General features: G+C 55.5%; 2 protein-coding genes across 2 annotated transcripts; one reads left to right on the top strand and one right to left on the bottom strand.

Annotated features, from left to right (window-relative positions):
* Nucleotides 1–711: 711 nt before the first annotated feature.
* Nucleotides 712–11,444, bottom strand: TGME49_219440 (hypothetical protein). The gene is made up of 11 exons (XM_018779844.1): nt 10,802–11,444; nt 9,642–10,433; nt 9,148–9,315; nt 8,569–8,654; nt 7,319–8,305; nt 6,020–6,900; nt 5,328–5,566; nt 4,468–4,701; nt 3,028–3,981; nt 2,148–2,664; nt 712–1,277 (listed from the first exon to the last, which is right to left on the bottom strand). Exons 1-11 carry the CDS (start codon nt 10,951–10,953, stop codon nt 1,164–1,166), a joined length of 5,124 nt encoding a protein of 1,707 aa, XP_018634801.1. The 5' UTR covers nt 10,954–11,444; the 3' UTR covers nt 712–1,163.
* Nucleotides 11,445–11,688: 244 nt separating this feature from the next.
* TGME49_219430 (tRNA ligase class II core domain (G, H, P, S and T) domain-containing protein) lies at nt 11,689–19,271 on the top strand (the record flags this gene model as incomplete). Its single annotated transcript, XM_018779843.1, has 7 exons — nt 11,689–14,519; nt 15,495–15,839; nt 16,540–16,773; nt 17,072–17,205; nt 17,797–17,869; nt 18,434–18,580; nt 18,942–19,271. The coding sequence occupies exons 1-7, from the start codon at nt 12,159–12,161 to the stop codon at nt 19,269–19,271; spliced, it is 3,624 nt and encodes a 1,207-aa protein (XP_018634802.1). The 5' UTR covers nt 11,689–12,158.
* Between the last annotated feature and the right edge of the window lie 248 nt (nt 19,272–19,519).

Here is a 19,519-nt window from a genome sequence, read left to right on the forward strand (position 1 = left end):
GGTCTTCTTCTACGGAAAATAATGCTCCGTGAAACTCCACCGGCGGTCTCAGAACCTGCACACGCGTGTCCAAGTCGTTCCGCCCTCGTCATGAAATCTCTTTCTTCTGAGAAGAGTGAAGTTGACCGTTGCGTGTGACGGCACACAATTCCACATAAGCTCTTGCGAACGGCCAACGCAAGCCTGCGGATGTGTTGCCTCTGGAAACGGCGTTGTTCTTTCATCGTGCGACTGAAACGGAAAGCTCGTACACTTTGGATTCTGCGGCTAAAACCTTTCAATATGCTGACTCTCGTCCAGACAAATTGAAGTTCTGTTCAAACTGAGAAGTCGAGTGGGTCCAAACCGTACACGGATGGCGCTTGTCCGTCTGTCGCTGTGTTTGTGTCGAAGTGTGCATTCGTCCGGCGAAAAAACTGGACTTCTGCCTGTTCGTTTGATTTCTGCGCGACATCTTTCTGGCGCTCGAGAGGCTTGTGCAGAACGGCTTCAGTGGGAAAGACGAGTGTGGTATGTAGAGAGATCTTTGTAGGCATTCGTGCTTGCGTGTATGTGTACACACAGCCGTCGACCTCGTGGAAATACGTGTTTCTTTCAGGGAATCCGTTTTCCGTATGAGTGTGCACTTTCATGTGGACTGCCTCTCTCTTTACTTCCTAGCCATTTCTGGGAACCGTGGGCACCTTTCCTGTGTCTGAAGCGAAGGCCTCTCGATTCGAAGATGCCTTTCACGGTAAATCGCAGTTCTTTGGCAGCATGCATCTGACAGGTTCTTTCGTGGAGTGGCACGATGCGAACCTTCGGGTACTTCAAACCCCCTTTTCCCCCCCCGCTTGTGACACATTTTTTCCACGAAGAAAGGCACCGGCGCTGCTGAAGACTTCTTGTCAGTGAGAACACAGCGCGTCCACACCGCCAAGAACAAGTACGCGGTAGGCTCGCGTGCGAAATCGAGTCTCATTGACGACACACGCTTGCACCAGCTACGCGAACAGCGAAGCGCCACAACGGCACAAAAGAAGACGGCAGGAAGACGGAAAGTCCATACCGTGAGGCGATAAGCTACAGAGTGAATAGAGACAAAGCAAAAGCTCGCGGGCTTCAGAGAGAAATCCTGGTGATGCTTCTGCGCAGCTGGACCGCTCGACACAGGCCCCTCAAAGTTAAGACCCTGTTAGAGCAAACGGCTGCGACGCAAACAACCGACGAAGATAAAAAAACCATGGATGGACGCTGCTCTCAACCTCCCACACCGACGCGCGACTGCCGTGTCCATCCTGCGCGAAAAGAAAAGAAGAAAGATAACAAAGCGTGAAAGTGGAACTGAGGGTGGGAAGGCGAGACGAACAAAAAGGGAGAAGCGCACAACAGCTACTTCGTGGAAAGCGTGTATGCGCGCCAGTCTCGTTCAGTCCCTCCCTTCCTATCTTTTCTTTTTGCGACCCCTTCTCAAAACGCTATCTCATTCGCAGGACTAATTCTCTCTCATCCCATGTAATTGAGTACTGACTTCCCATCTCTTCCCCCAACACATCAGGAAGGACTCTACATACCTACACATCTAGCTAACTACATACATGCACGCAGTAACCCGTTAAACATGTACTGCCTCTGACGAATTGAAGTATAAATGGATAATAATTCAGTTTTAGGCACTGTGAAACTACTGGCAACCACACACGGTCTTGGCTAGCACGAGGCCTGCAGGGCAGAGCATCGGTGAGAAGCTCTCCGCTGGTCGCCGTGTCACGCCTTTGGTGGAAATGCCTGTTTAGAAGACCCTTTTGTGTTTGCATTTGTAAACCCCAGTGTGTTCGATGCAACAGATCCAAGACATTGAGATCTCCTCCCTTCTGAAGCGGTGTCACAGGTGCTGCTACGAACTGAAACGAAAGAGATTTGGTGAATCAGCTGCTGATCATATCCACTGCGGTGGGTGTCGTTTCGCGAGCCCCAGTTGTGCGTAATTGAATTTCTTATTTATATTTGTCAGTGAAGCATGGAAATTCTGGAAACTGTACAGCTTTATCAAATAGTCGATTGACTCAAAACAGACGACAGCGACTCCCGTTGACTTCGATCCAAAGTCGAAAGAGTTCTCGCAAAACCCCTGGCCTCTTCCTCGCCGGCTCTGCTTCCTGTTTTACCTGCAAAATCCGAATGGCTGCGCAGTTCGCAAGACTGAGGACTTGTCCTTGAGGCGCGAAAGCGATTTCGCTCTTCGCCTCTCTCTCCTCGCGTTCGGCTTCTCTCGAATCGGCTTCGTCGCCGCGCCCCCGACCCTCGCGGCCCAGGTGACTCCACAGATGCTGGGCGACGTCGCCAAGTTGGAGGCGGCCGAGGAGCAGCGTAGCCCGTTTGTCGTCGAGTCCTTTGTCTTCTGAGAAAGCCATGTGCTCTCGAGAGGCGCTGGCGGCCGAGGCGCCCGGGCAGGAACCCCCGCTGCCTGAAGCATTCTCTTGCGCACCGTGAGTCTCCTCTCGCTGCGAGGCGCCCTCTCTCGCCTGCCCTGTCTCCTCCAGTGTGGGGTCGTCGCAGGAGACCAGGCGAAACGACGGCCGCAGAGACGGACACCAAAAACTCCCTGACTGAAAGGCCGAGCCGGACGGCCCCATGCGACCGAACCGGCGACGCCGCGCCTTTGGGCCGGATCCGCTGTGCAACCTGGAGAGAGAAAAAGAATGGACGGAAACGAAGGACGAGAACGGAGAAAGACCACAAATGAGGAGTGAGTGAAACTCCAGAGACACGGCGGAGAACAAGGCTGGACGAAAACGAAGGAAACAGAAAGAGGGAAAGCAACTCAGCCGCGAGATTCACACATCCACCCACCAACGTGTATACTCACACTTAAAGGGAAGACACGCGCAGATCATACAAAATCCTTCTTCCGCCTCGGACTGCGTCGCGTCTGCACAACGGAAACGTTGGACCCCAGTTGACGTGTACCCCCTTGTCTCTGGTTTGGTCCCGTACTCGCAAAGAACCAGAAAAAACCAAGTGCAGCTGTTCCTTTGCTTTCCCTACCTTTTTCTTCCAGGCTCTGTGCGGGCTTCGACCGCCGTCTCGGCCTCGGGTCCTGTTTCCTCGCCCTCGCCTTCTCGCTCCTCGCTGCCCAAGAGCTGCACAGCGCCTCGAGCTCGCGCGACGAAGCAGAGCCGCTGTCCCCAGTTCGGACGTTCTTGGTCGGCGCCCGGGGTCTGCCGGCTCTCGAGAGCCCCGCGGGCGGCTCGCGGCGCGGGGACGGGGACGGCATGCGCCTGGAGTTCGGCCCAGAGGCGCCGGTCGAGGCGCAGCACGGCCTGGCCAGAGGGGAGATCCAGGAGGCCCACATGGCTGAAGCGGGGCGCGTCACGAGAGACACTCGGAGACAGTGCGGCTGAGCTGGCCCGGGAGACGAGCAGCTGGACCCGCGCGTGGGGCCCGAGAGACGCGAGGAGACTCGCCACTAGCCGGTGGCCGAGGCCGACTTGCAGAGCTTCTTTTGCGCTGACAGAGACAGTGGCACCGCCCGCCGGACCTCTGCCTGGCCGGCTTTTTGTGAAATTCTGTGAATCTTGAGTAAGCGAAGGGACGGTCTTCGACGATAGAAGTTCAGACGTCTGAAGCGGGGAGGCCTCGTCGGGGCGCGGCTCTGCATCGGTCATCTCGGCTTCTTCGCTGTTTTGCACAGGCGATTCATCGAGATGGGACGACTGGGCGTCTCCGTTCTCGCCTTCAGAGGCGGGGATGGAGCCAAGTCGATCTGTCTGTAGCTCTTCGGCTTGCGAGAGACTGCGGACGAGTTCGCGCGTGAGAGGCCCCGTCGAGGAGGGCAAAAGAAACACGTTCTGGGGTCGAAGAAGTGAAAGAAAGTTCACCAGACCTTGAAGACTCGTGACGCCTTCAAGACCTCCCGAGATACACTCAACGTGGCAACGCAGAGACACCTTCACGGTCAGACTCTCCACTCCCGTCGGATCCTCGCCGCCGACCCATTGTCTGGACAAGAGAAGACAGCAGAAGCATGCAAACAGAAATGTGCGAAGAACCGCCCTGAAGGAGTCAAACAATGAGGAGCCCCCAGGCGAAGAGAGAAGAAGAGGGACGAAGAGAAAGAAGGGGAGAAGGAAGCCGAGAGAAGGAAAGACGACCACGAGAGGTGGGGTATGAGAAGAGCACGGCAGACCAGAAGAGGAAACAGGGGAGATTCTCCTTCTCTATTATGCGCTTGTCCATATTCCGTCTCTCGTCTGTCTCCCCAGTAGACGAACGTAAGAAACGAGAGACAAGCATCTTTCAAAACAACCGCGGAAAAACAGCAGGCGTCCACGAGACCGACCTTGTTTTTCCGGTCTACGGCTGAGTTTCTTTTCTTCCTTCAGACCCATCGCATCGACAAAAGCAGACACAGGTCTCCAGCACCCATAAAGAAAACACTTGAGAAACCGAAGAAGTCGTAGAAGCAGCTGGCCCCCACCCCCTCACCTCAACTGTCTCCGCCACGCAGGCAGAGCGGCCTCCTGGAGGCGATAGGCGTCGCCGGCTGTGGGCCTCATGCCGGGCAGGAGGCCCGAAGGCGCGCCCACAAGGCCCGCAGGACAAGGCGAGGAGGCGACCCCGAAAGCAGAGAAGGCGAGAGAAGAGGGAACTCCGAGCCATGGAGAAGCGACGTGGCCGCCTCTCTTCGCCAGCAGCAACTCGGCCTTCAGTTTCTCATGTCTGTACACCGCAGGTCCACAGAGAGACAGACGGAGAGACAGGCAGCATGAGGAGGGAGAAGGGCAGGCTCTGGCGCGCTGGCGCTTGAAAAGGAACGGAGAAGTCTGAGGACACCAAAGGGGATTCCAAGCTTAAGACGCAAAAGAAGCACCGAGACAGACACACGAAGAAGACTGGTCAACAGACAGAGAGGAGAACGCAAAGGGGAACGCGAACCTTCTCAGCCGAGGTCCTGGCGTAGGTGGACCGGAAACGCGAAGGGCTCTTTTGAATCGAACATGTGCTGCGTCTTTCCAGCGTTTAGAGACAGTAGAAAGAAAAACCGACGACCCTGAGACCCCCGTGGAAAATGTGAGAGCTGCGTCGGAAAAGCCTGCTGATCTCCGGGGCTTCCTTGAAGTCTCTTTTTTTCGGAAAAATTACTAGAGATATTTTTTCAAATATTCAGATGTTTTATTTTCTGTGTCTTCACTGTTGATTTTCAAAGGTGTCCACCTTGACTGGGAGGCTTGACGCCTCGATGTCGGCTTCCCCGTATCCGTTCTTTGCGTTTCAAGATGCATGTAGACAAACAAAGCGTGCACTCTTCACTGTCTACGCACTCCCACCATCCACGCCTCTCTCACCTTCTTCGCGGCGCCCCTGCGATCCGCTTCTCGCCCTCAACCAGGTGTCTGTACGCCTCGGCTCCCCCCGCGAAGAGGCCCGCGGGCGGCAGCGCGAAGGCACTCGCCACGGCCACACGGTCGCTTCCGGGCCAGACGCCCCCGCCGGCCCAGAGGAGTTTGGAGTCGCCTGGCACCGGCGCGCCCAAGGCCTCGAAAGGAGACACAGGGGCGCCAGACGCGGCAGCAGTCCCCACAGACTGAAAGGAAAAGATGCACCAGCGACAGAGAGAAGAAAGAGTAAATGCACATCTTGCTTGTCAGGAAAAGAGTACACATCGACAGAGGCCAGAGCTCGCACAACGCAGAAGCACACGAGGCGCGTAGCACTCACTGTTCAGCAGGGGTGGAAAAAAGAGAAAGCACCACAGAAGCCCCTGTCATTTCCTCGATTTCCGTATCTTCCGCACTCCAGCTACCACGTACAAAACGGGAGAAAGAAGAACTCCGAATGCTGCAGCTTGGCGGATGCCTACCAAAGATGTCGTGAAGACGTAGATTCCCTCTAAAAAGTGTAGAAAAAACAATCAGTCCATCTTTTTCCAAAGGCAAATGAAGGGTACTTACTCTAAGGTCTCTCACTGACCTCAGTTCTACAGTTCGCAGTCGCAAAGCCTTGGCACAGAGACACTGTCTACGTTTACAGGCCTTACAAGCGTTGCGGCTGTCCAAACGGCTTTCTGCTCCGCACTGACGGCGACTCCAAAGTCTTCTTCTTCTTCTTTTTCCTTCTTCGCGTCTCCCTCAAACCCTCCCACTCGACGACTGGCCTCGCTTGCCTCCTTGACATGTCTTCTCGAAGGCGCCACCCTGTCTCTGGCGGCTTCTCCGCCCAGAGACGCGCAAGCGAAGCTCAGCGGCGGCTGCGCAAATTCGTCTCGATCGCCCTGCATGCAGGGGCCACAGGTATCCAGCAACGGATTGTCCCCGTCGGACTCGACGCCGTCTGTGAGGCCTCGGGAAGAGGCCCCCAGTGCGGGGCCCTCGTCGGCCCCACACGCTTCCGCCGCTGTCTCCTCCGCTGGCTCCTCGCCCTGGTCCTGCGCATCGCCCGCGAGCTCTTCGGTCTGGGCGTAGAAGGAGTCGTCTTGGGGGAGGGCAAAGCCTGCGAAGGGGAACAAGGAGGGCGCGGCCTCGATGTCTTCAAGGTTCTCGACTAGATCGTCATCGTAGTCGACTAAGTCCCGGTCGTCGCCCTCGTGCAGAAGCAGAGGGCCCTTCTCTTCCTCAAACGCCTCCGTCTGTTCTTCTTTCGCCGGCTCTCCAGGCTCCTCCTTGGCCTCGTTCACCGCTCCCGAGTGTCTCTTCTTTTCTAGCTCGGCAGCCCGTTTCTCCTTCTCGCGTTCAAACAGCCGCAGAAGCTCCTCAGGCGACAGCGCAACGCGGCGAGTCTGCGTCAACACGAGCTCCGGGGAAGACGACTCTTCTCTGTCATTCCCAGAGAAACTGGAGTCCTCTCGTCGTGACATTTGCGTCGAGCAAGCAGACGCAACGCGGTCCTTCTGTGCGCTCCATACGCGGTGAGCAGTCGTCCCTGGCGGCGCGAGGAACAGAAAATTCAGAAAAAGCAGTTGCAGATGCGATACACTCCAACACCGACAAGACACACACATAGATACAGAAAAAGAGCCTGGCATCATTGGCAATACACTCGAAAGAAAAGAAACGGAGGGCCATATAATTGTAGTCCAGAATAGACGCATGCAGCTGCACATATATGCATATATATATATATATATATATATATATATGCTTTGACACGCCTATAGCTCGGTTGTGGCTACGTGGAGAGCGTTGAAGAGACGACGAGAGATGTTGCTTGACATAGCTGAAGTCAGGAAATAAAGATCTCTCGAAAAAAAGCTGCTCTGCAGATCTGACGAACTTCAGAGCCGCTGTTGACACACACAGTCTCGTCCACGGTTCCGAAACCTCTTGCTAAACGTCCTTACCAGGCCAGGGCTCCGAGAGAAAGAAGATGGCGTTCGCTTCTTCCTCGGCCTCTCGGATGAGCAGACATCTTCCGAATCCGGAGTCGAGGCTCGCGGGAGTGCAGACAAAGACGCAGCCGGATCTTCGAGGTTCCGTGTTGTTCTTCTCGCGTTCCTGTTCTCGCTGCTGAAGCAAATGCTCGACTTCTCGCTCCGTCGAGAGCAACTTGACGAACTTGAGATTCCCGAAGGGCAGCCCACAGCTGGCGCTCCACGGGCCCGTCCCCGCAGTCCCCTGTGGGGCGCGTGCGCCCCCAAAGACCCCCGCGGGGCTTGCGAGGCCCGGCGCCCCCAGAAATCCCGCGGTGCGCCCCCCCGCCCAGTCCGCCAAGGCGGCTTCTGCATGCACTTCTTCTGGTCTGCGGGCGCCCTCGGTCCCGCTCGGCCTCTGGGCCCCACCCTCGCCGCCCGCCGGGCGCGAGCCCGGCGGCGGTGTGGAGACACCGCTAGTTGGGCTCCAATCTGGAGCCGGCAGTGAGACTGACCCGGGCCCACCCGCGACGTTGCCCCTGCTGTCGCCATCCTTCCCCCAGACTCGGGCGGGGAGTCCATCAGCACCCACGGCAGAGGTCACAAGGCTGCCAGTCTCTGGAAGTCGGTCCAGGAGGTTTGATCCCGGCGAAAAGGGGAGAATAGTTTGGAGTGAGGCCTTTCGCGTCTGCTTCCGCGCCAACCAGGGCGAGTCTCTCGTCGCTTCCGGGAGCGGTGGCGCGGCGAGACGGTGGGCCAAGAGAGATGAGAGCGAGGCTGAAGCGTTAGTGAAAAGGGGGTTGACTCGCTGAGACGCAAAGAGCGCCCGCGCCCGCTGCGTGCTCTGGGGGAGGAGCGGTCGACAGGCGAGAAGAAAAGACGCAGAGACCGGAGAGAGAAGAAAAATCGGGAAGCCGTGGAGAGAAGGCGCGAGGCGCCACAGCGCCTCCAAGTGCAGCAGCAATTCCAAAAGCGGACCTATGCAGAGCAGAGAGCCGCAAGTGCATGCAGAGTGAAAAGAAAACAGACGGTGGGCGGAGAAGAAAAGGAAGAACAAGGAGGAGACAACGAATCAGGACCCGCAGCCCAGTGAAGCGAGAGAGGAAAAGAGCGAGAAGGTCGCAGAGCGAAGGAGCAAAGCAAAGTCTGGAAGGACGGAGAAGAGGGGAAAATAAGAGGCAAGCATGATAAAGGAAAACGTAACGGAGAGAGGAAAACGCAGAAGAGAACAGTGGACTTACTGCCGATGTCCAAGGGAATGATAACGTCGCCGCCTCTCTGGAGGACGTGAGCAATCTGGAGGAAAAAGCCACGAAGAGCTGGAACCCTGTAAAAACACAGAGCCGTGAAAAAGCAAAGGGGAGGCGTGTAGAGACACTCGAGACATGAGGGCAAGACTGAGAAACGAAACTGTGTCGGACGTCTCGCCGCCTCTTCATCGAGGCACATGCAGAGAAAGACGCGCCTCAGATCCGTCGAAAAGGAGTCCGAATGACAGAGGAAGAGACGAATCCGAAGACGAACGAAGCGAGGCGGACGAACCGCAGGGAGACCCAAAAGCGCGAAAAAAGCGGGCAAAAAACGAAGGGCGCTGCAAACCTCGAAAAGGGGGAAGAAATTGAAGGTGTGCATGGAGGCAGGAACACCGAAAAACGAGAAGAGAAGGGGAAGGCAGTGAGTTATGCTTGAGTCTTTCTTTTAGAACAAACCAAGAAGTTCACGAGAGACAGAACCGTGCTTTTGGAGGCGTGTGGGTGTCAGGTGCAGCAATTGAACTCGACGATGTGGAGTAGCTTCTTGAAGAAAATCGAATCTCTCACCGCCACGAATGCAGGCCTGTGGGAGGCTCATGGACATCCGAGATGAAGAGGCAAGGAGGAGAGAAGCTGTCTCTGGAGGGAGAAGAAAAGGAAGGAGATGGCGAAGGCGTCGAGGGCGCCGCCCTTAGCGAGGGCAGCAGCGACAGCAGCGCGCTGCCATCAGTGTGCCTGAGGAGACAAAGGATTCGGAAACGTCGAAGAAAGGCGAACGCTGGGGCAGAGAGGCACACCAGGCGAAAAGCGGCAGAGCCGAGAGATGGACCCAAAGCCTTTCAAGGGACGGAGAGAGAGAACAGGACGCTTCAGAAACGTCTGGAAAAGGTGGAGAGAGGAAACACCGAAAATCTCGACATGTCCTTCCGAGACGCTTTCTCAGAGAAGACGCGGGGGAAGCCCAGCACCTGGGGTCCAGGCAGAGGAAGAGACATCGAGAAACTCAGGGCCGCGAGGTGAGGAGAAACAAAGGAGACAAGAGACAGTCCGCCCGGACGCACCAGAGAGGATTGAGGGAATGGTCGACGGCGAAAACGACTTTCCTTCCATCTGCGTCGAAGAGCCACACCGCGCCTCCCAGGGCATGGCCCGCCTGGATGCAGTGTACGTACACCTCCGTGTCGTCTTCCTCTTGGTCCGGCTCGTCGTCCGCGTCTGAGTGGGCGCGGTCTAGCCTGAAGTCGCATGCTTCTGCCCTGGCCTCCGCGTCCTCGGTCTCTGCCGCTTCGCCCACTTCGTCGTCCCTCTGCTCCTCTCTGCGTCTTCTCGGGAACAAACGAATTCTCTCTTCGTACCGCAGCACCCGACATGCCTCCATGATCGCGGAAATGTCTTTCGTCGACACAGCCGCCTCCGCAGAACCTTCCTCGACACCCAAGCTCCCTTCCCTCCCTTCGCTCTCTTCCGTCTTTGCCACCGCCTCGCCGCGTTGCCCTTCTCCTCGCCCCTCCTCCTCCCCGGGAGTCCCCGGCCCCGCAGCCTCGCCCGGCTCGGGTGGTGTATGTACACCCCGCGCAGGCGCGCATGCATGCACGCCGCGGCTCTGGGCGTTGCTCAGAACGGCGCCTTCCAGCGCGACCTTCCCCAGCCGCTGACTCGCCTGGGTCAGGAACGCGGGAACGCTGCATGCGCGGCAGGCGGCAGAGAAGCAGCAACACAGGTGAAAGGGAGAATCCAGAGAGGAAGACTCCGAGACGGAGACAGCTTTCTGCCGCGAGTGAAGGAGAGGCAAACCCCCCAAGTGGCGGAGCGAACCGTGCGATATGAAGATGCCGTCGATCTCGTTCAGGTACCTGAAACACAGTCAGACAGGTACACATCTATGCATACACAGATATGGCTTTACTTCTGAAGACACACCAACATCGAGACAGACATATACGCAGACAGACAGATAAATGGACAGGCAAGCATGTATGCACACACCGACACAAGCATGTCCATCTACACAGCTACATACATACATACATATAAATATATATATATATATGGAGACGTATAAGTCGAGCTACCTACGTGGATGCGCGAAGCGTTTGCACGCACATGGATGCAAACGTGTCCATATATATATATATATAAAGATAGATAGATAGCTGTCTACGTCAAGGTTTCTGCATGCGAAGATCGCTCGTTTTTTTTTCTGTGAGTCTCTGGAACTTACGGGAGGAGGAGGTCAATGTCATGAGGGTCTAAGAGATCTGTGGCGCCGCAGTTCATGAGGAGGGAAAATCTTCCGAGGCGCAGAATCGCGGCGTGGAAGCCGCCAGAGCCTCTGCCGCCCACGTAGAGGGGCTCCACTGCAACTCTGACCATCGCGGAGCGCCGAGAAAAGACGAGAAAGAAAGAAGGGAGAAGGTGTGTACATGGGAGAGAAGATAGCACAGGAAGTAGAGAAGGTGGGGGAGCAGAAGAGGAAGAAACAGACGCGGCAAGAGAAAGCGGCCGTTGAAGATGAAAAGCAGACAAGGAAAAGCAGACCGTCTCTCTAGGCACGCTGTGCCTCCTTCCCAGGAAGAGAGAGACACAATTGCCTACGAGAGGATCCCGGAGGAAGTCGACTTCTCCGCGGTTCTCGCGTCTGTCCTCTCCCCGTCTTCTTCGTAGAGAAAGGCGCGAAAGAGCGCCACCTGCTGTCGGAGTGTATCTGCTATTGTTTCATTTTAGAGAAGAGAGCGAAGCAAGCGCGAGCCACAAAAAAAACGTTGCTTCCGCGCCGTGCGGCTCTCCCTTCCCCACGAAGAAAGGAAGGTGAGAAGGCTGTCTCTCCCCTGAAACGAAGCGCTGCTCTCGTTTCTTGTTTTCTGTCGCTTTCAAACGCAGAAGCGACAGGAAAGTCTGCCACAGGCAGTTTCCAGTTTGTTGCCTGGGAACCTCCGGGCGCATGCAGAAAACTGAGAAAAGATTCTCGGGGCAATGTCGCGCGCCCTCCACAGTCACGCGTCGAGAATTGAAAAATGGGACAAGACAACTGGAACGAAATCCGAGAACTCCGCTTCCTCGTTGGTGGCCAGTCTTCTTGAACACGAACCTTTCCTCCTGCAAAAAGAAGGCCGATCCAGCGCCGATTTTCGTACATACAGACGCTCCGGACAAAGCCCCGCGAGTCGACTCAGCAGAAGGGGGTATGCACACGGTCTTGTACTTGTCTCTTTTCTCTTCCTGCTCTCCTCTCGGTTCCCTTTTTTCTTCTTTGCTCGAGGGGAAAGCATGCGACGGAGCGGGCGACGAAACGCAGTATCAGCTTCGCGCTGTGGCTTGAGTTCCTTGCCTCTCCCGACGGCTTGTCGGACCGGCTCGCTCGTGACGGCGTGTATGCATCCCTCTCACTGAAGCGGCGCTTGAACCGGAGACTTTGCTTGCACCGAAACTGAGTGGAGAGAAAGAGGCGAACCGGTGCCCTCTCCTCAGTCTCCGTTGCACTCTGTCTCCGCTTGGTTCTCTTCTTCTCACGCTTCTCTTCGACCTGAAGGAGAGAAGAGGCAGAAGAGAGACGTTCAGCTCCTCTGCTTTTACGCCGCATGGGCATGGACAGCCTTCCCCCTCGCTCTCGTCTGTCTCTTCGCTCTCCTCTTCTCTCGCCTGCTCGCCTCGCTTCCCGCGCCGACGGTCCGTCCGCTATGAGGGAAGCGCACAGGAGAACTCCGCAGAGGAGGGCGCCTCGACCGAGACAGGCCGAGAGAAAACGAGGAAAGAGGAAAAAACGATGGAGATGGGGAGGACGCGAAGTTAACTCCCCACTGAAGGCGTTAAGACTCGAGAGACATGTGGAGGTGCCGCGCCACTGCCGTCTTCTCTCTCTCATCGCATCGCGCGATTTGCCTTCTTTTGCGTCTCCTGAGAAGTCCTTCTCTCGTGGTCTCCCTTCCCCTTGTTTCTCTCCTTCCTCCTGCCTACGGCTTTCTTCTCGTTCGTCTCTTTCTGAGGTTTTCTCTTCGCCTCGCGATTTTTCCTCTGGCACTTCTCTCTCTCCTTTTCAGTCTTCTGTCTCCGAACCGTCCCCCCAGTCTCGCGTCGGTGAGACCTCCCACCCAGTTGCTTCTCTCTGTCGTTTCTGCCCATCTGTGGAGACGGAACTTTGCCAAGTTCTCTGTGCCACCGAACGCAGGCTTTCTCACGCTCTCTGCGGCTTCTCCGCGTGTCTGCCCAGGCCTGTCTCATGCTCGCTTTCGTCCTCTCCGTCGTCTTTAGCCTCTGCTTCTACCATGTATGATTACTCATTCCTCTCTTCTTCCTCTTGTCCAGGCTCCCATCACGTCACGAGATCCACCTCTGCGTTGTCTTCTTCGTGTCTTCTCCCTCCTCTCTCTCCTTGTCCGTCTCCTTGTCCGTCTCTCTCTTCTTCTCCCGGGACTCGGTGCGTCTTCGCTTGGTCCAAAGGTTGGTTTTTCCTCCTCTTTTGTCTCTTTTTCTTCTCTTCTCCGCAGTCGTGCACCAGTGAGGCCTCGCGCTCGCCTCTTCTCCCTCCGTCCCTGCCCTTCCCCCCTCTCTCTTCTTCTCTCTCTTCTCCTTCTTCTCTCTCTTCTCCAGCGTCTCCCCCTTTTCCGCGCTGTTCTCTTTTTTCTTCATCTCATCCTTGTCGTTCCTCTCCCCTCGCTACGCCGCGCATCCTTCCCTCTCCCTCGTGGATTCCATCGTTATTCGCCGCTTCTCCGGCTCCCTCCCGGTCGCCCTCTCACGGCTTCTCGTCCTCGCGGGAGTCTCCACCTTGTGGACTGCCTACCGGCGCTGTCTCCGAGTCTCTGCGCCTGCGGCGAGACTCGCTCGCGACTTCTTCCTCGAGACTCTTGCTGGTCAAATGGATCTTCCCTGTTGCGAATCCCAACGCACCGCTGCTGGAGGCTCCCGCAGACCTCCCCTGCTTCTCGCGGGTGGCTCCGAAGCCGATCGGCTCGGCGCCAGGGAAGCGGGGAGGGAGGAGTGAGGAAAAGGGCGGCGCCGTCGCCCAGCAGAGCCAGCGAATGTCGGACGGAAATGCGGACGGAGAGGAGGAGGAGGAAGAAGCGAGAGCAGTGTTGACAGGCCAGATTAGTCACGCAGAGAAGAGGAGAAGCATGCGAAGGAAGAAGAGCATGCGAATCAACTCGAACATCAAATTGAAGAAGAAACTCCACCACACAATCGGAGGGCAAACGGCGGGTGGCGGAGGCATTCGCACTCTTTCTCTCTTGAAGCAGGGACAAAGAGAAGTCGAGTTTTGGAAGCAGCAAGCGCGAAAAGCGAAAGCAAGAGACACGCGCCAGAGAACGCATGCGTCCGAGAAAGAAGCAGCAAAACAAGTTGACGGCGCTCCGAGTGAAGAAGGAACAGAAGAACAGGGCCAAGAACAGGGAAAAGAAGAAGAAGAAGATCGGATTTTGACGGCTCCTGCCACAGCTTCTGGTTCGGAGAAGCAAACCTCTTTGTCTTCCGATGCCCCCAGAAAAAGACAGGCGCCTCCCAGAAGAAGAGGAGCTTTCCTTGGATCCGCAAACAGTTTTGCCTTTTTCTCGCCTTCACTTTCTCGTTCTTTTCTTGCCTCTGACTCGAGACAGTATTCTTCGTCTCCTCCATTTTCCTCATCTTCCCTCTCCGTTTCTTCTCTCCGTTTGTCTCCTTGCTCTTCTTCTTCCCGGTTGTCTTCTCAGTCTCCTTCTTCTCCCTCTTCTTCTCCTGCTTCTTCTCCTTCTTCTCCTGCTTCTTCTTCTTCTTTTCCTGCTTCTTCTCCTTCGCTGGAAAGGAAAGACCATCGTGAGTTGGGTCGCGAAATGGGCCTTTTCGTGTTGCCGCCCGCGAGCGATGTGGGCGCTGTCGGCCCTGTCTTTCTTCCCGAGGGTCGCCAGTTGCTGGCGAACTTGAAAAGCGTTTTGGCGCAGCACCAGCGGCTCCTGCAGTTCCAGCAGGTGAGTACGTCGCTCCAATCCGCGCTCGCCTCGACGCTCTCCCCACAGCAGACTCTGACGCGTTCATCTTACATTCGCAAGCGGCGCGCGGAAAGCGTCAAGTCTCTGTGTTCTCCAAACGTCGCGCTATCTACAGAGAAGAAGCTCGAGATCCCTCGCCGATGTCTGCGCACAAAGCGAGGTGCATGCAGTGTTCTTGACTTCTGAAAGGGTTCGGTTCCCGCAGACAGAAGGGTTTGTGGTGCGTGTCTCTGCTGCGTCTTTCTCCGAAGAGGAGATGCTCAGGCGAGGACGCCTCAGAATGAAAAAGAGCGTTGCATCCCGCGCCTCTCGAGTTCCGCCCAGCTGCTCTCGTATGCGTTCCGGTTGGGATCCCAAGCGTCAAGCTGCATGCCCTTGTACATACGCACCCGGTTTTCTAGGCCACTGCGACATGCGAAAGTTGTGTTGTGGAGTGTGGATTGCATGTATGTAATCCTCATTGTCTACGAGTTTCAACGTCCGCATCTTCATGGACGTCAGGACGAACGTATCGCAGAGAGAGAGTGTAGAACGCAGGATGCAGTCACAGATAAGGAGCTGCATCGAGACGTACACTTGTCGAGTTGACAGGTACAAGTAGTCAGTTCTATGTATAGATATACAGATAGGTAGACGTAGGTACAGAGAAACAAGTAGTCAGCTCTATGTATAGATACATAGATAGGTAGATGTAGGTACAGAGAGGTATTGATATAGATTTGGACAGATATGTAAAATCCTGAGTTGACAAAAAACAGACGGACTTTTGGTGGTGTGTGTGCATTCTGTGAGACATGACGAGTTCCGGATCGTGCAGTGTCCCTCGGCTCGCTCTCGCGTGGAGGTGCCTCTTCGCGTCTCCCACTGCGAGCCAGCGGAAAGCTTTTCTGTCGAAACAGCGTTTTGATTTTCAACTGCGAAGCGCTTTTGACAACGCGGGAAACCTCTTTTCAGGTGGAAACACCCTCGCTGGCGCAGAGCGGCCTTTGGAGGCGAAGCGGGCACTGGACGCACTACCGAGAGAACATGTGGACCGTCTCAGCGTCGCCTAGAGACGAAGAGAAGGAGAAAGAAGAAAACGGAGACAAGCCCCGAGACGCCACAGCGAGCAGCCTTGACCCCGAGGCGAAAGACTCCCCGACGGGTGGAAAACGAGACAGCGAAGAGGAGAGAGAAGAAGAAAGACGAAGAGAGATAGAAAACGAGGGAGGAGATCAGCAGAAAGACAGTGTGTTTCGCCTCTCTCTGAAGCCCATGAGTTGTCCGCTGCACCTGAGCTACGTCTTTCCGTATTTGCTGGTGAGTGGGAAAGGACGAGTGAGGGGGGGAAGCAAAGATTTTTCGAAGAAGAACAGCAGGTCAGGGACTTCTCTTTGAGGAAGGATCGACGAAACACAGAGAACACATAAGCTTTTTTGGATTCACGAGTTTTCGAGTCTCTCGCCAGCTCTTGTCGCCTTCCATGTTTGGTGGAGCATGCCTAGACCACTCCGATTGTCTCCGCTTGTCTCCGATTGTCTCCGCTTGTGAGTGCGTGACGTTCGCCGTGTTCTGCATCTGCGATGGGCGTCATGTTGACTGCGCTGTGGTAAAGCAGTAAACCGTGGAACTGGGAGACGAAGGCCGGTGAAAGCTGCATTTCAGATGCAGATGTTATCACTAAGCGCCGTCTGGAAAGTCCTTTGTTCTGCTTGTGTTACTCTATAGCAACGGATCTGAAGAGTCTCTTCTTCTCATTTGCGTAAGTGTACCGATGCTTGTCAAGTTTCTTGAATATTTCCCCACTGGTGGACACACCGCTCACTGGGTTTGTTCCTCAACTTAAGTGCGTTTTTAGGTTTCAGAGTCTCGGCCGCTGGTGTCAAGTCGCCGGAGCGTTTACTGCGTGTGCCTGGAGTGTGGGTCTGCGATTCTTGCGGTCGAGACGCGAATTCGGGGACCCAACGGTTCGGTAGACAGTCTAAATCTCTGTAAATTGTGTTCAACTTTCGTTTTTCAGGAGAGACCCTCTCTCTTCTCCCTAGCGAGCTCGAGTCCGCGTCACGACGTCTCTCTGTCGACTTCTCCTTCGCCTGTGACCTCGAAGGAGGAAGGCGCTTTGGAGCGCGAAACCAGGGCGAAGGCTGAAGTGTCCAGACACCTGCCTCTGCGGATTTCCGAGTTCGGAAGAGTTTTCCGTCGAGAGCGAAGAAGTGCATTGTGCGGCCTCTTTCGCCTTCGAGAATTTACTCAAGTCAGACCAGGAAAAAAGACACGCCAAAGACTTCCACACACTTCCACTCTTTCTTTTGGTTTCCATCTCCTTCTTTTTTCCCCTCGTTCGCGTTGTCTCTCCTCTTGTCCTATCGTTCTTTCTCGTTCTCGACTTCTGCCGGGCTCCTCTCTTGTTCTCTGTCGCTCTTCCTTGTCTGCTGTGCCTCTTCTCCCGTGATTCTCTGCATTCTCCCTTGTTTTCCTGCTCCCTCTCTTCTCCCACCCTTCTCCACACACTTCCTCGTGGTTTCTCTCTTTTCCTCGTTCCTGTCCTCCAGGACGATGGTCACATTCTCTGCACCCGTGAGCAGGCGGTCGAGGAGATCAAGGTCCAGCTGGCATCCATTCTTCACCTGTATGTGCAGGTCTTCGGCATCTCGCCTGAAGGCGTCAAAGTTTCTCTCGGCTCCAGGTGAGACGAAGACCGTCAAAGCAACCCAGTGCAGCCGCTTTCCACATGTTGCTGCGTCGCAGTGAAATGGTGTATTACCCCCCTCTGCAGGGCGGTGCGAGCAGGACTTCTAGTGCTGGAGCTTCCCTGGTACTGTGTCGGTTGACCTCCACAGACCGCCACACAGTTTCTAGCATCTGTGTTGTTTCACAGACGCTCTCCTTCATCTGAAGAGAAACAGCCAGGGAAGAACGCTCAGAAAGCAGCGAGGGATCGACAGCGAGAGGCGTTCCGCGACAAGACGTCGCCTGTGCTGCCAGTCCTGTTGTCGTTTCTTCTCGAGCAGCGGATGAGTTTCTGTTCTCCTTCCGTCTCCGAGAAGAGATGCTCTTTCTTTCTCAAGGAGACGGTCCTTTTCAAAAGGTCTCTCTCTGTCATCTCTTCGACTCCGAGACGAGACGCGCCTCGTCTTTCCGCCGTTCCTTCGGGAAAAAGCTAATTCTTCACCTTCGTGGTTTTCCTCGTTTTCCGGTGGAAGATCGGCGCTGCTGCAACTCAACTTGTTCGTGTTCTGCCCTCCCCCTCCCTCTCGTGCGTTCCTCTCTGCTTCAGGCCTGCAAAAGCGTCTCGCCGTTCCGACGCCTCTGCGGATTCTGAGGACGAGAAGCTGTGGACCCAGGCGGAGGTGAGTGGCGTCTGCGGCTCTCTCGACCTTCTTTCCCTGGGGAGTTCTGGAACGTGAAGTGGAAAGTGCCTTCCTCGTTTCTCTCCATCTCTCACACTGGGTTCCTGCGTCCTGTCCTTCCTCTCAAGGCCTTTTCAGTCTGTTTTCTCTCTTCTCTTTCCTCCGTCAAGAGTCTTCCACTGCACAAGGTCCTTCTGTTCCTCCTGCGTCTTTCTCTCTGTTCATCGATTTGCTTCCTGTTGTGGGTGGTGACGCTGGCATGCGTCGACGGGTGCGTAACACACAGACTCAAGAGAGTGAAGAAGAAGATCCAGCGGGGAAGCAACCGCGCGTTTGCGCGAGGAGCGCCACTGCACCTCATATGTCTTCGACAGCTCAAGGCTGAATTCTGCTGCATGCGCGCAGCAGTTGATTAAATGTTGTGCATCCGAGCAGCGGGATTCTCTCTAAAATCCGAGTCGAAGCAGGAGTCTCCGCACACACCGAGCCACCGAGGTGGACGCAAAGATCGTCTCCGAGTCTTTCCTTTCTCTGCGTCCTGCACTCGTTCATGTTTGTCTGCAGGCTTGGCTGCTGGAGGCAGCGAGGGAGGTGCTCCCAAACGCGTCCTCCGTCGAGACAGAGGAAGGCGGGGGTGCATTTTACGGACCGAAGCTCGACTTCTCTCTCTCCGATGTTCAGGGGCGGTGGTGGCAAACTGGCACTCTCCAGGTGAGTTAAAGGAGTCCGCCGGGGACAGGAAGGAAGAAGCGAACAGAAGAGAAAGAAGAGAAAGAAGAGAAAGACAGAACGGTGACGCGAAAGGAGGCGAATCAAGACGGGAGGACGCACAGGCAGGAGGAGAGAGAAGGAGCACACAAAAGAACTGCAAACGACACGGAAATAAAGGGCGCGGAGGGAGAGGAAGCGAGACAAAAGAAAGGAAATCAACAGAAGGCAAAGCGGAGAAGAGACAGGGATGTCGCAAAAGATGAGAAAGGTGAAAGGAAAGAAGCGAATCGATACAAAAGGGGACGCGAAAGAAAACTGACTTCCTCAGTTCTCTGCTTCGCTGCCCCCTTGTTATCATCAGGTCGACCTCTATCAACCAGCATGGATAGAACGCCTCTTGAGTCGACGGCATTCCAATCGCCTCCCGTCTTCTTCTCCTTCTTCCTCTCCGTCTTCTTCTGCTTCTCTTTCTTCTTCTCCTTTCGCCTCCTCTCAGCCTCTTGTTCTTATTCATCGTGCGGCAGTGGGGTCTTTAGAGCGTTTCCTCGCGCTTCTTCTAGAGCTCCGAAACGGCGATTTGCCAGTCTGGCTGGCACCTGTCAAAGTAGGACGTCGGGTGGCAGTAGATCTTCTCTCGTTCCTTTGGTTTTCGGAGAAAAGGAACCTTTTCTGTCTCTTCTTTCCGCCCTAATCGTTCAAGGAAGACGAACTGTTTCTTCTGTGCCTTCTTCGCTCCCTCTCACAGGAAAAATATCGTCGCTGCTCTCTGTCTCTCTATCTCGCTTGTGTCTCTTCTCCCGTTGTCTCACCTTTCTTCTCTGGAGCCTGGCGGTCTCTGCGTTCCGAGTGAAAGGGAGCAAGGGGGTGAAATTGTTCCTCTCTAGAACCAAAAGACATTTTCGTTTTTTTTCCAGTCCCTTTTCCGCGTTCGCGGGAGGG

Source organism: Toxoplasma gondii, chromosome XII (assembly GCF_000006565.2).
Source record: "Toxoplasma gondii ME49 chromosome XII, whole genome shotgun sequence".
NCBI classification, from domain to species: Eukaryota; Apicomplexa; class Conoidasida; order Eucoccidiorida; family Sarcocystidae; genus Toxoplasma; species Toxoplasma gondii.

What these genes read in the sequence shown, in the direction of transcription:
- TGME49_219440 (XM_018779844.1), bottom strand. Translation starts at nt 10,953, where the DNA reads ATGGTCAGAGTTGCAGTGGAGCCCCTCTACGTGGGCGGCAGAGGCTCT. An exon ending in ACAGGCCTGCATTCGTGGCG is followed by an intron (nt 8,655 to 9,147) that starts GTGAGAGATTCG and finishes GTGTTTTTACAG; the next exon opens with GGTTCCAGCTCTTCGTGGCT. An exon ending in GCAGGGGCGCCGCGAAGAAG is followed by an intron (nt 4,702 to 5,327) that starts GTGAGAGAGGCG and finishes TGCGGTGTACAG; the next exon opens with ACATGAGAAACTGAAGGCCG.